The sequence below is a fragment of the Rhinolophus ferrumequinum genome, chromosome 20 (genome assembly GCF_004115265.2).
Source record: "Rhinolophus ferrumequinum isolate MPI-CBG mRhiFer1 chromosome 20, mRhiFer1_v1.p, whole genome shotgun sequence".
In the NCBI taxonomy this organism is placed as follows: Eukaryota; Metazoa; Chordata; class Mammalia; order Chiroptera; family Rhinolophidae; genus Rhinolophus; species Rhinolophus ferrumequinum.
Window position 1 is genome coordinate 33887157 of NC_046303.1, and position 14411 is coordinate 33901567.

Here is a 14411-nt window from a genome sequence, read left to right on the forward strand (position 1 = left end):
CAAGCTACAGTAAAATGGGCTCAGAAAGCCCTGTCTTCTCTCAGCCCCACACAGCCTTCATGACTTTCTGATCCCTGCAATACATGTGTAGGTTCTTCACTGCTTGCTTTGCTGTTTGGTTTCCTGGGAACTGACCCAGATCATCTCCACAAACCCAACCCCATTTATTAGACTCTTCCCACTAGGCTCCCTCCTCCAGTTGAGTTTGGTCACTACCTTCCTTGTCTTCAGAGAGCATCCTAATTATAAACTGATCACACTGTATCAAAGTTCCTTTCTTACACATCTGTTCGCTCTTCCCACTTAATTTATAAGCTTCTAAGGCAGAGTCTGTATCTTCTTCTTTTTCGAATCACCAATGCAGTGTCAGACACACAGCAGACTCTTGCTGTCATTCTGACAGGTGAACTGAGGGCACATTACTTTTATGATCTAGATCAGCGACAGAGCATTGGGGAGCTCTGAAGGCAGCGCCCGAGATCTCTCAAAGCCAGCAGTGTAGTAGGCTGGTCAAGAACATGGCATCTAATACAGACTGCCCGACTCTTATCCACTCTCAAAGCCATTTATTTCTCTCTATATATTGCTTTTTAGCTGTGTGATCCTGAGCAAATTACATAACAGCTCATTAACAACTAATATATAGTTCATATCCTTTGACTCAGTAAACCTACTCTTGGAAATTAATCATAAAGGAAACGACTTAAAAAATAAAAATCTATAGGACAATTATATTTAATACAGTATTGTTTTGAATAGAAAAATTAGGAATCACTTAAATGTCTGGATATAAGAGAATTATGAAACATAAATCATGGTATATCTACACAACAGAAAACTATAAAGTCATCAAAAAGTCTATGAATGCTTATAGCTAAAACTAGAAAGCAACACAGAATACTTCTAATATGTTTACGGGAGAAAGGAATATGGGTAGTCTTATTTGTTTATATAATCATAATGTTGCTTAATAGTAAAAAAAAAAGGGCCCTATGTCAACAATTGATGATAACATTCCCAATCATATTTCCTTATAACGCTTGAATTATAGATTATAATTAATAACTAAATTAAAAGCATACTCCTAAAAATATGTGTTCAAGATGAAAACCTTTTCCAAGACGCATTATTACTAACAACAAAAACAAAATTTCATTTTCTTAAAAATTTAATTTAGGAAGAAATTAATCATCTAAAACCTTCCCAAAAGAAAAATCCAGGACCAGATAACTTCACTAGTGAATTCTACCAAACATTCAAAGATGACATAATATCTGTCTTCCTCAAACTATTTGAAAAAATTGAAAAAGAGACTATACTCCCTAACTCATTTTATGAGACCAACATTACCTGATACCAAAACCTGGTAAGGATAACACAGATAAAGGAAACTACAGACCAATATCTCTGATGAATAAAATGCAAATATCCTAAACAAAATACAAAGTGACAATAATCAAAACAGTACGGTATTGGCAGAAAAACAGACACACAGACCAATTGAACAGAATTGGAAACCCAGAAATAAACCCACATATATGAATACATGGACAGATAATTTTCGACAAAGGAGCCCAAAACATGCAATGGAGAAAAAACAGCCTCTTCAATAAATGATGTTGGGAAAAAAGGAAAGACACATGCAAAAGAATGAAACCAGACTGCTATCTATTACCATATACCAAAATTAATCCCAAATGGATCAAAGACCTAAACATAACACCTGAAACAATAAATTGCATAGAAGAAAGCATAGGTATTAAACTTATGGACCTTGGGTTCACAGAGGGTTTTAAGAATTTGACCTCTAAGGCAAGGGAAATAAAAGCTAAAATAAATGGGAGCATATCAAATCGAAAAGCTTCTGCACAGCAAAAGAAATCATCAAGAAAACAAAGAGGCAACCAACCGAATGGGAGAAGATATTTGCAAACACCACCTCTAATAAGGGGCTAATACCCAAAATATATAAGGAACGCGTACAACTCAACAACAAAATATAAATAATCTAATTAAAAAATAAACAGAGGACCTGAAGAGAACCTTCTCCTAAGAAGAATACAGCCAAAAGATATGCTCAATTTCACTAGCTACTAGGGAAATGCAAACCAAAACCACAATGAGATACCATCTCACACCTGTTAGAATGGCTATTATCAACAAGATACTTGATAACAAGTATTGGAGAGGCTGTGGAGAAAAAGGGACCCTCTGAAAACATCTATCTGGAAAGATGTATGTACCCTTATGTTCACTGCAGCATATTGATGGGGCCCAGACATGGAAACAAAGTGTCCTTCGACAGATGATTGGACAAAGAAGATGTGGTACATATATACAGTGGAATATTACTCAACCATAAGATGAAATACTGCCATTTGCGACAATATAGATAGATGTTGAGATTATCATGCTAAGCAAAATAAGTCAGACAGAAAAAGATTGAGAATTATATGACTTCGTTCATATGTGGGTTATAAAACTGAAAGCAACACACGAACAAGACAAAGAAACAAAAACTCATAGACACAGACAACAGTTTAGAAGTTATGAGAGGTAAGTTGAAGCGGGGGTGGCAGAGGAAAAAAGGGGTCAAATATATGGTGATGGAAGGGGATCTGACTTTGGGTGGTGAGCACACAATGATGTATTATAGAAAGGTACTCTTGGAACCTATATAATTTTACTAACCAATGACAGCCCAATAAATTTAATAAATATTAATGAAAAAGAAATTAAAAATAATTCAGATTCTATGAGATTCTGTGCAATCACATTTATTCAGCCTTTCCTATCCACATTTCCAATATACTATTTATTCTTTTAGTTTGTTCAGGAGACCTCAGGTTCTTATCACCATGGAATTTAATGTATAAGTAAGTTGGAAGGATGTCAGGGTATATGAATATCTCTATCTCTCCCTTCCCCCCTCTCATATTAAACATTTCCCGATCCTCCCCAATATAAGGAAGAAATAGTGACATAACTTTGCAAATGTTCTCCTATCGGATCTGCTAGACTCTGATTAATCACATCAAACAAAGTTTATTTTTCTGAAATTAAAGTATTAAGATAGCTTTGTTTTTACATATTTACTCAGGGAAGATTCTCAAATTTATTAGACATAGTATCATACCTGCATAAACATTTTATGCTAAAACTATAAAGTTGGATATTCTAATTTCGTTAACTCACATTACTACTTTTCTGTCATCTTTTTAAATTCAAAAGTAGAGTCTTCTTTAATTTAATGAATGTATAAATATAATAGTAACTATATAATTGATGTGCAAGTTTTAGACTGGCCCCTTTCTGTAACTACATATGTCAGTAATCATGAAGTGTATTTTACTACTTGCTTATGAGGTTAATTCTAAAACAGGTACAGGAGATAACTGGCAGAAAGGTGACGTAAGGAGAACATTAACCTGGGAAATAAACCTTTCACTTGATCCTAAAAATCCATCTGGGAGTCATTTGTTTATCTAGATTCTTTCACTGTTAATTCTGAAATGGCCAGTTTATACCTGCTACCTCTACTTCTTCTACATTCCGTCTCCACTTCAATATGACACTATTCTTATCACTGTCCTGGAATTGCACTCGTATCAGCAGCATTTCCTAAGAACGAAATTCTTCATAGTTGTTCTTAATTTTTGCTTTTAATGTGAAATTGCTGACTATTCATCCACATCCTGATCCTTCTATTATCTTGGTTTCCATAACTACACACCTTTTCAATATCCTTCTTCAATCTTTTTAGTACAACTTATCTCTTACCTATGATGATGGCGCTACTTCCTATCCTCCTATTGGAAGCAAATTCAGTTCTTGAATCCATTTTATTCTCTAAACACATTCCCTTCTTCTAGAGAGCACAACCACTGTCAAAGCCATTTATCTTTAAATGGTTTCTATGAATACATTTTATATGTTGTAAAGTATTGTCAGAACTTAAATGATAGGCAGTGGTGGCAAAATTCTGGTTTCTCTCAAAGGGCTTCTACTACGTCTGTGATCATTCTTAATGCTCTGTCACACTATGTGACTGCTCATCTAACCTCAGTAGGTACTCTAAATTCTCTTGCATGTTCCACTACCATCTCATATTCAAAAAGCTCCCTCCAAAACAACAACCTTTGCTCCCTGAGCCTCAATTTCTTGTCACAACACTTATTTAACATACACATACACCTTCAGTTCCTTTTAAATCTTTTTTATGGAACAAATATTCTTTGAGCAGTTGTTTTCTGCCAGGTACTATTCTAGAAGCAAGGCATATTGTGAAGAAAACAGATGAAGTCCCTGCCCCTATCGGGTCTGCATGCAAGGGAGGTTGGGAGAGGAGGACTGCATTTCAATCCATTTAAAAGAACATAACTCTTGAAATATAAAAGAGGAAAAAGGCCATCTTTTATTTCCAAAGAAACAAAAGAAGCTATTCTATAAAATCTAAGGAGTAAGTATTATAATCCCCATTTTATACATGACTTCCCCAAGAAGATACAAATAATGAACTGTATAGCCAAACAAGAACATGCTGACTTTTTGCTACATTAAGTAGTAACTATTTAAGAGTAGGATTTAGTTTCCCATGAATGAAGCACGTGGTGTGGTATAATGTAAACGTACAACACTTGGGTTCAGATATAGATGCAAACGAGCTGCTAAACTGTAAACTACTCTTCTTTTATCATATTATTCTGCCTAAGAAGAGAGGAAAGTTATATTTGCCATTGCAGGAACCATAAAGCTGAAGGAAATGGAGATTAAAATCAAGGCCTTAATCCAAATGGGTGCTTTATTTTATGGCTCCTAGGTCCTTGACTATGAACTGTGTTTCCCCAAAAATAAGACCTAGCCGGACAATCAGCTCTAACGTGTCTTTTGGAGCAAAAATTAATATAAGACCCGGTATTAATATTATATTATATGATATGATATTATGAGACCCCATCTTACATAGTAAAATAAAACCAGGTCTTATATTAATTTTTGCTCCAAAAGACGCATTAGAGCTGATCGTCTGGCTAGGTCTTATTTTCGGGGAAACACGGTATGTCTACTCATACATGTCATGTGTTAGGAATCTAACCAAGCTGAGCCAGGGTCTATACTGAAGCTATCAGTATTACTGAAGCTGGCAGGTACCCCAGATTACATGAGGCAGTGTGAGAAAATAATGGCCATACACTTGTTAGAAAGTTTACAAAGGTTAAATGCAGTCAAATATTTGAAGCAATCTAGAACACAATTAAAATAGAGTTGCTATTTTACTTAATGTTGGTAAGTAAATGTTACTTATCCTTATTCTGCATGGCACAGTGTTTAAGAGGAATTTCTTAATTCCAAAAGCAACTAACATTTAAAACAATTCGGTTTGTGATTTTCTCTGCACTGTCTAAATAAATTTTGAAAAACAAAAGAATACACAGATTAAACAATTTAGAATTGCTTATTCTTAGGATAGAAGAGCAATAAATTTGTGATTCTAATATAGGATATTGAAGGCTTTACTAAAGAATTATGAGCCACTGATCTCCAAATAATTAAGGAAAGGAAAAGAAAAACACCCAAACACTTTGGGCTGAAGTTGAAAGTTAAGTATAAAGTAAAAACATAAGTATAAAATTAAGTATAATGTATACGGCCAAATCATAAAACTTGTCCCACTGGTAACTAAAAGAGAACATACAGTCACCTTTTCTGTAGATCTTTAAATACTCATTCACTAGAATGATAACCACATGATAGAAACAGACAGATATATTCCTGCTTAGAGGAACCAAGAGTATTGGCCAGATTAGCAGTTCTTAAAACTTTTTGGTCGCAGGACACTTTTACAACTTTAAAAATTACTAAAGATTCCTAAGAACTTTTGTTTATGTGGGTTATATATACAGAGGGTGCCAAAAATATGTATGCACATTTAAGAAAAGAAAAAACTGTATTAAAATTGTAATACTCAATATATACCAAGAACAAAAGATGAATACAAGTCATGTCTATACATGTTTTTGGCACCCCCGGTATATTGATATTTATATTAAAAATTAAAACAGAAATTTAAAAAAATTTATTCATTAAAAAGTAAACCCATTTACCTACTAAATGTTCCTAATATCTTAAAATGAAAAATACTATGTTTTTAATAAAATTAAGTGAGAAGAATGGCATTGTTTTACATATTTACAAATTTCTTTTCTTTTAAATTTCTTTTAATGTCTGGCTAATAGAAGATAAATTCTCATAGCATTCAATCTATTGTGATATGTTGTGTTGGTTCAAACATATGAAGAAAATCCAGCCTTTATTTAGTAGGAAAAAGTAGAAGTATTTTCAAATAGTCTTCAGATAATTGTGAATATTTATCTTTGATACTACCAAAAATTCAACAAGCTGTCCTTCATTGCTAATCAAATCTTAAAGATTACTTTGCAATGTAGAATCTGAAATCATATCAATGAACTTTTTGTACTGTTACATTAAAATCCATTGGTCTACCTTACATTTTGAGTAAATCCTTCACCCATGCATAATTTTTAAAAACCATATGCTGATCTTCTGAAAAACACTGATTCACTGAGGTATGCAATTTTTCTAGACATTGTCACATTTCATTTCACAATATTAAAACAATCACATTAGTTTGTATCACTGCCAATCTTGTCAGAAATCCTGCCCACAAGAATATTTACTTGTACCATGATTTTATAAAATTTCTATTTACTTTGTATAAAATACTATGCTAGATGTTAGAAGTATAAAGAAGATACTTTTACAAAGTTGTAATTTAGGTAGGCAGAGAAAAGGTATACAAAATTATAAAACACAATGAGGTAGTGTATACCAAACAAGTAATACAAATAACAAAATGAGCCATATCAGTTCAAAAAAAAAAAAAGACTGAGATTCCTGTGGGTTGTGGTAGGCTCAGAAGAGAAAGTGTGCCCAGGACTTTGAAGGAAGAAAAAGATAAGACAAGAAAGAGAAAGCTGCGAGGAGCGGAAAAGGGAGACACTTGTGGCAGAGAGAACAGCATAGACACGGCAGACAGAACACACATGGCACGTGTCAGGGATACCAAAGAGAGCAGCTTAATTTGAACAACAATTTGTAGAAAAAGAAATAAAAAAGGTATAAAGTTTTCTGTCCAGCTCCAAAGAGCTTTGAATACTGGTTTAAGAATTATATTTCACTGTGAGCAAAGAAGTGTTTTCCTTTTTCCTTTCTCTCCCTCTTTCTCTCTCTCGCCCCCTCTCTTTCTTTCTATTCTAGACTTCCACAGCTGCAGACTTCCATAGCTGCATAATCTACTTCTAAAAAACCTAAATTTGTTTTGGAACTACTTTTTTATCCTTTGCTTCTTTCATTTTATAAGCTAGCAAATATTAAATTTAATTCCCATGTAATTAGGTAAGAAGAATCTTCATATAAATATATTTGCTGTCACTAATGCTCAGAGATCTTTTTTTAAGTTTCTTAGTATTTTCAGTTTTAAGGAAAATGTTTTGCTTTTAGAAAAGTCTTTTCAAATAACTCAACCCCCATTAAAAGAAAGGAAAATTAAATCTGATCATGACTAGATAAGGCAAAGGTATATGTTTTTCAACTTAAACTAGTTAATCAGAGCTTAGAACTTTGCTGTAGGCAGCATTCCTTGCAATTTTTTGATAGCTGACAAATACTTTTCTAGATTCGAAATGCTGAAATTAAACACTAAGCTATTATCAAGAATTCATACTATGAAACATACTGAGGAGCAAAATGTATTTACAGCAACAAGAATATGTGAACCAACTTCCCTATTAAAACTTTGGGTATAATTTAGGCATAATAAACAAGTCATAGCTAAAAATTTTCATATTCAGTTTTAGAAAGTTTAATTCACTAAAATACCATATAACATGCACATATGTATGTATGTATTTCCAAAGATCAGGGTTTTTTTCCCGTTTTCACTAACTTGTTATCAATGGGTTTATAGTAGTAATACTTACCTTAATATTCTATTCATTCCATGTCTAGCAGCATAGTGTAATGGAGTGTTGTGCTGGTAGGGCTCCCCATAAGATGTATTTGGATCAAGGGATTCTTTTAGCTGAGGATTGTTTTCGTATATTTGGCAGGCCAGGTTTTCATCACCGTTGATGAGTGCTTTACGGAATTTGGTGGTTGTATTTCCCATGTTTTGTTCTGTTTTTTTCTGATAGGCAGTGGCACTTTTTTCCTTTCCCTTTCAGCCACTTCTTGAATACTTCTGCAACATGTTTCACATTCTAATGGAGGTAAAATGATCAAATTAAATTGGCAAACAATAAGTACAAAGCAGTACCTTAAAGAAATTATCGTTATTAGGAACACTAATAAAATCTAGAAATGTATGTAAGGGGACAAAATATATTACATTTTTCTAAATTTATGTTAATATCCCCTCAAAATCTCAAATTTTTAACATTGACCAAATGAACTTCTTGTTAAACTGTAACATTCTCCTACAGAGACTATTAAGGTTTCACAGGCTGTACTTTGTACTATAAAAGTTATGTACATATATGGGCTTTTCAATTTTCCTCTTCACATGGGCAGGAAATGAGCTTGACTGAATTTTATGGTTGAATACACTTAAACCTCTGTATAAATTATGTATAAATCTGACTCAGTTAATTTGTGGGATAGTGAAAAATGTAGATTTTGCTCATAAAAGAGCTCCAGAATAGATGTTCAATTACAGTAAAGAAAAAGTGAAACTGTTCAGTACTTATAAGGACATCAGCAAAAAGACTTTACAAATATAAACATATAGCTGTGTAAACATACACAACTCACTGATTAATCAGAGTCACAGCAAACTAATGAAACTGATTATAACTGATTATGCACAGAACAATGGAAACAGTGATTATTCTAAATTTAAGTCCATTACATTTATTTTCTTCTACTATGAAGAATTCAAAACAAGGCTGAAAACATCACGTTTATGCATCTTCTGTGTGGAAAGAGGTTACGACAATGATCATATGGGCACTGACTAGTGACTCAATGCGAGGTGTGGGGGACAGACTTGGAAACAATCACTGAGTCGGAAATCTCGTATCTGCCTACACTAGCTGTGCAATTTTGAGCAAGTTATTTACTCTCTAAAAGCCTCAGATTCCTATCTGTACAGTGAAGCTCTAGCTACAGTGTGGACGTGAAGGTAAGTGGACAGGGCAAGCCATCTGCTAAGCCCAGTTTAGAGACAGGTGTTAACTATCTACTTACTATATAGCAGCACGTTTTCTGGCAAACAGCTGTACTTATTAATGAGGTCACTATTGGGGTCTTTTAGGGTTCTTTGTTATTGTTTTTTTTTAACTTTAAATAGGCATAGAATTTTTTGAAAATATGAATAAAGAAAAAAGAAAACAAACCCTCATAGTGTATTCACTGGAAGATACCACTGTTAGCATTTTGATAAATAACCACTCTATTTATAATGTGTCTAAATGTGTTTGTGTGCATATATAATACACTATAAATATTTATATACATAAACTGGATCATACTAATTTTTGAATTTTTATTTAATTTTTCAAAGGGTTGCTGAACGTTTAGTCTAAAGTACTATTCCTTTATCATCTCATCTTGAATGAGGAGTAAACCCCCCACACACATGCTCTATGCTTATCACAATATACGAGAGCCACTTTTGAGGGTTTTCAGCAACAGCCTAGATTTTATTTTTTTTTCTTTTGTTTTTCATAGAATCTAGGAGCCATGTGTTTATCCTCAGTGAAATAATTTGTTTTGTTGAACTGCTTTAAGCATTTTAAGGGTTTATTATTCTTAATGAGAACTCCAGTTTATATTTTTATCTATAACCAAATATAAAGAATATCATGTAGATTCTTAAGACTAGTTCCTAAGGATTTGGAAATTTCCAGTTGTTTTGGTCTTATCTTTCATCCCTAATATAGCTCCAATTATGAACATTTTCAGAGTTTTGGGTTAAATTAATAAATAACACATTTTCTTTGATTTACATTATTACTTTAGAAAAATGTTCTATAAGAACATAATTTTTATCCAAGATGTGACAAAAGAAACATCTATTAAAGAAATGATATCATGGGGTACTTATTTAAAATAACAAGATACTTTTAAAAATCAATAATACTGTAAATGTACATTAAATATTACTATGACTCATGTTGAAAGCATAATGGCGTCTAGAAACCTTTTTGTGGTTCTCAGTTATTTTGAAGTATGTTTCATTTTTAAAATTTGAGTTCAATAAGCCTGAAAGTCACCAGGAAATGCATCATTTAAAGCAATCGTAGCTCCATTCCCTCTCAGATTTATTCTCACAAGTCCTGCCTACAAATTTGCCAGATGTGTCCTTTCATTTTTTTATAGCCACAGCTAGTACAGTCACCTGAAGTGACTGTTCTCTCTTTGTTTTTGAAATCAAACTCTTAAGTACTATTTCTTCAACACCAAGATAAATCTACATATAGAGAGCTTCATGAGGAACGTGATGGATCATCAAAGAGACAAAAAGAATTCCTTATTTTGGGCAAGTTATACAGGAAAATCTGGGCGAAGTTTCATCTGTGACTAGTAAAGCACAGCACTTAGTAAGTATCTAATGAAAAAAGCAAGAAAAATATAGCCTGTCAATGAACACCAGAAAGCTTTCTCTAATTTCTGATTAACTTTTAATTGTGAAGGACTCTAAAACTCTTGCTTTTTGAATCCTTGTCTCTCAACTTCCCCATTCGTAGGTTAATAATCTGCAACAAAATTTAAGTGAACTTAAATTAATAAACTACTCCCAGAAATCTTTTACAGAAGATGAAGTGCTTCAGAAATAAATAACCAACTCTTAACTTATCTGTTTCCACAAGAGTAAATTATTTTAAAGTCATAATTATGGATTGAAGTTGTTGGCTTAAACAAAATAATTGGCTTCCATTCTACACTTAACTTGAAGAAAACCCAATATTACACTCACTCACCCACTCACTTCATCCTTCTGCAACTTTCTGCAGGTAAGAACAACAATTTTAAATCTACAACTAAATTTACCTTTAGCCAGAATAGAAACAAGTAGAAAGTAAAATATAATGAACCTCAATCTATGCATTAGAAATTAACTCAAAATGGGTCACAGACTTAAATGTAAAACCCAAAACTAAAAAATTTCTAGGAGAAAATCTTTGTGACCTGGGTTAGGCAAAGAGTTTGACATATGACTTCAATAGCACTATTCATAAAAGGAAAAAAAAAGATACATTTGACTTCATCAAAATTTAAAACTTTCAGTTTGTGAACAACACTGTTAAGAGTATGAAAAGAGAAGCTACACAGACTCAAAGAAATATTTGTAAGTTACATTTCTCACAAAGGATTTTTTTAAAGAATATACAAGGAACTCACATTCAGCAGTAATCCATCTTAAAAAATGGGCAAAAGATCTAAAGAGACATTTTACACATCAGCAGATACTCATGGCAAGTAAGCATATGAGTAAAGCATGCTGAAGTCATTAGTCATTAGGGGAGTGGAAATTAAAACCATTGTGAGTATACATCCATTAGAATGGCTTCGGAAAAAGGGGAAAGAAAAAAACGCTGATGATTCCAAAATGACGAAGATAACAGAGCAACTGTAACTTTCACATATGGCTGACAGGAATGAACTTGTACCTCTACTATGGAAAACAGTTCACTAAACTGTTTTTTATGTCAAGTTAAACAACTTACCACATGTACCAATAATTCTCCTCCTGGATATTTACCCAAGAGAAATTAAAGCATATGTTCACACAAAACCTGTATATAAATGTTAGCATAGCTTTATTGAACAATTGCCAAAAACTGAGAACAACCAGCATGTCCTTCAATCTGAGAATGGTTAAACAAACAGTGGTTCATCCATGCAATGGAGTGCTGCTCGGCAGTAGAAAGGACTGAACGATTGATTCATGCATCAGCATGGATAAATCTTAAATGCCTTTTTCTAAAAATGCTAAAGCCAGAGAAAGATAAGGCTCAAAAACCTGTAATGGCTCCCTATAGAATAAACAGAATAAAATTAAAGCCTTACAATGTTTATCTGTCTGCTCCCACTATGATATAAAACCCATAGGTGCAATGATTTTTATTTGTTCATTTATATTTGTTAGCTGAAGAAAGTAGATATTAATGTTGCTGGTTTACAGATGAGGCAACAATTCAAAGAAGTTAAGTTACATGGCAAAATAGACACAGAATTTCAGCATGGGTCTTTCCAACTCTACCCTTTTCCTTACCATCACAATTCTTGCCAATGCATAGTTTAGAAGCTAGTCCATGGTCCTTAACTCTGACCTGCATGTTATAATAATCTTATAATAATGTTATAACCTTCCTGGGTGAATCTAATGCATGGTGACACATGAAAATTCCAAGCTTAATAAATGCTTGTTGAATGAGTGAATGAACAAGCTATCAGCTTGTTGAAGAGCTGATAGCTTAATATATTATTTGCCCACATTTTTTGTCTGCTGGATTATATTGACTTTTCCTGGCTTTTTTTCCTTATCCTTATTCATTTATTTATTTATTTATTTTACCTTATTCCTTGACAGTTCTCTTAGAGTCTTTTTAAAAACCATCTTCTCCTTTTCTCTAAGTATTATTGCAATAACAATTAGAGTATTCCTTTGGACACAAAGCTTTCCTCAATTTTCTTGAGAATTGAGACACATCTCTCTGATTTAATTGTGGAGTGGGGTGGGGTTGGAACCTACTGTTAGAATGAACTATCTATTTGTTTCTATTCTGGCTAAAGGTAAATTTAGTTGTAGATTTAAAATTGTTATTCTTACCTGCAGAAAGTTGCAGAAGGATGAAGTGAGTGGGTGAGTGAGTGTAACATTGGGTTTTCTTCAAGTTAAATGAAGAATGGGAGCCAATTATATAGGCCTTTCCTCTGTTTAGGTATGTTTAGATACACGGATACACTGGGTTACAACTGCCTACAATCGCCAACATGCTGCACAGGTGTGCAGCCTGGGAGCAAGACTGCACTGCACAGGCTCAGTGTGTGGTGGGCTGCATCGTCCAGGTTTGCGAAAGAGCACGCTACGTCTGCACAATGACAAATCATCGAATGCCACATTTCTCCATAACATATCCCCAATGTTAAGCAACACATGACTACTCAACTCTGCTGTTGTACCATGAATGCCACATGCAATATGTAATAAATGGATGTGGTTGTGTTCCAATAATACTTCATTTACAGAAAGCAGGCAGGGGGCTTTGGCCCATGGGCTGCAGTTTGCCACGCCCGATCTGATGGAAGGAGCGCAGCTCAGAACAATTTGGGTTGGAACCCACATCTACTACTTCCTAGTTCTAGCACAAATCACTTAACCTCGCTGAATCTCAATTTCCTCAGCTGTAAAATAGGGATAAGGCCACTTACCCTGCAGGATTGTCATGATTATAGAGGTAAAGCCGGTAATACAGTGCCTGGCGCATGGCAGGGACTTAGTCAATTTTATCTCCCTTTCCCGATCAGGATCTGCAAGTCATTGGTAGTTGCTACCTTTAAATAATTCAATACTCATTCTTTTTAAAAGACAGTAAAACCTTAAGATAACTGTCACCAACTCTATGTTTCAGATCAGGAATGACATATAATTGGTAGTCTAGATTTTACAATTGTAACTTTAGTGTCTGACCTTTGTCATGTTAAAAGAACTATGTATTTTTTCCAACTATTTTCTGAATCAAGGTTGTTAATTCCATTTTTACTATTTTTCTAGGGCACTGTCAATATTAACAAAGGTCTGTCCTATATAATTGCATGTACAAATGCTAAGGGAAAGGGATATAGAATTGAGTACAAAGCCAGGAGCAAGAGATAGAATCTCACATTGTGAGTACATGGAAAACACACACACACACACACACACACCAATCTTTGGCAGGGAGCAAGAGGTCTTAGCCTAAAATGCTGCTAAAAATGAAGTATGGTTTAAGAGATTTTGGGGTTTAGTCTGCCTAATTGCATATTAAGTTGAAATCAAATGTGGCTTTACTCTTCGTGGTTTCCTGAAGAAGTTCATGTACCCCCAGTCTCCAGGAAAACTTACGAGTATTAGAGAATACTGCATATGACAGTGATCTATGCTGGGAAAAATCTTTTAACAAAGAAAGCAACTTCCCTGTTATATGCAATCTAGAATTAGAATTCCCTTCGCTCTTATTACAATATCTTAATATGGCGGCGTTCAAAATAAAACGGCTACACAAACACCAAAGTACTATCATGATAGTACTAAAAAACTCTATGTGGCAATTTGTTGCCTGAGGGATCTCAGCAACTAAAGAGATAATTCAATATATACATTCTGGCTGCTCTTGGATACCTTTTAT

General features: G+C 33.9%; 1 protein-coding gene across 2 annotated transcripts in view; it reads right to left on the reverse strand.

Moving 5' to 3' along the window:
• Positions 1-14411, reverse strand: part of ANKIB1 (ankyrin repeat and IBR domain containing 1) — a 115413-nt gene that overhangs the window by 76483 nt on the left and 24519 nt on the right. For both annotated transcript variants that reach the window (XM_033088019.1, XM_033088021.1), the window contains exon 2: positions 8001-8279. In XM_033088019.1, coding sequence (XP_032943910.1) covers positions 8001-8188 — 188 coding nt within the window. In that variant the 5' untranslated portion in view covers positions 8189-8279. The remainder of the gene's footprint in view (positions 1-8000; positions 8280-14411) is intronic.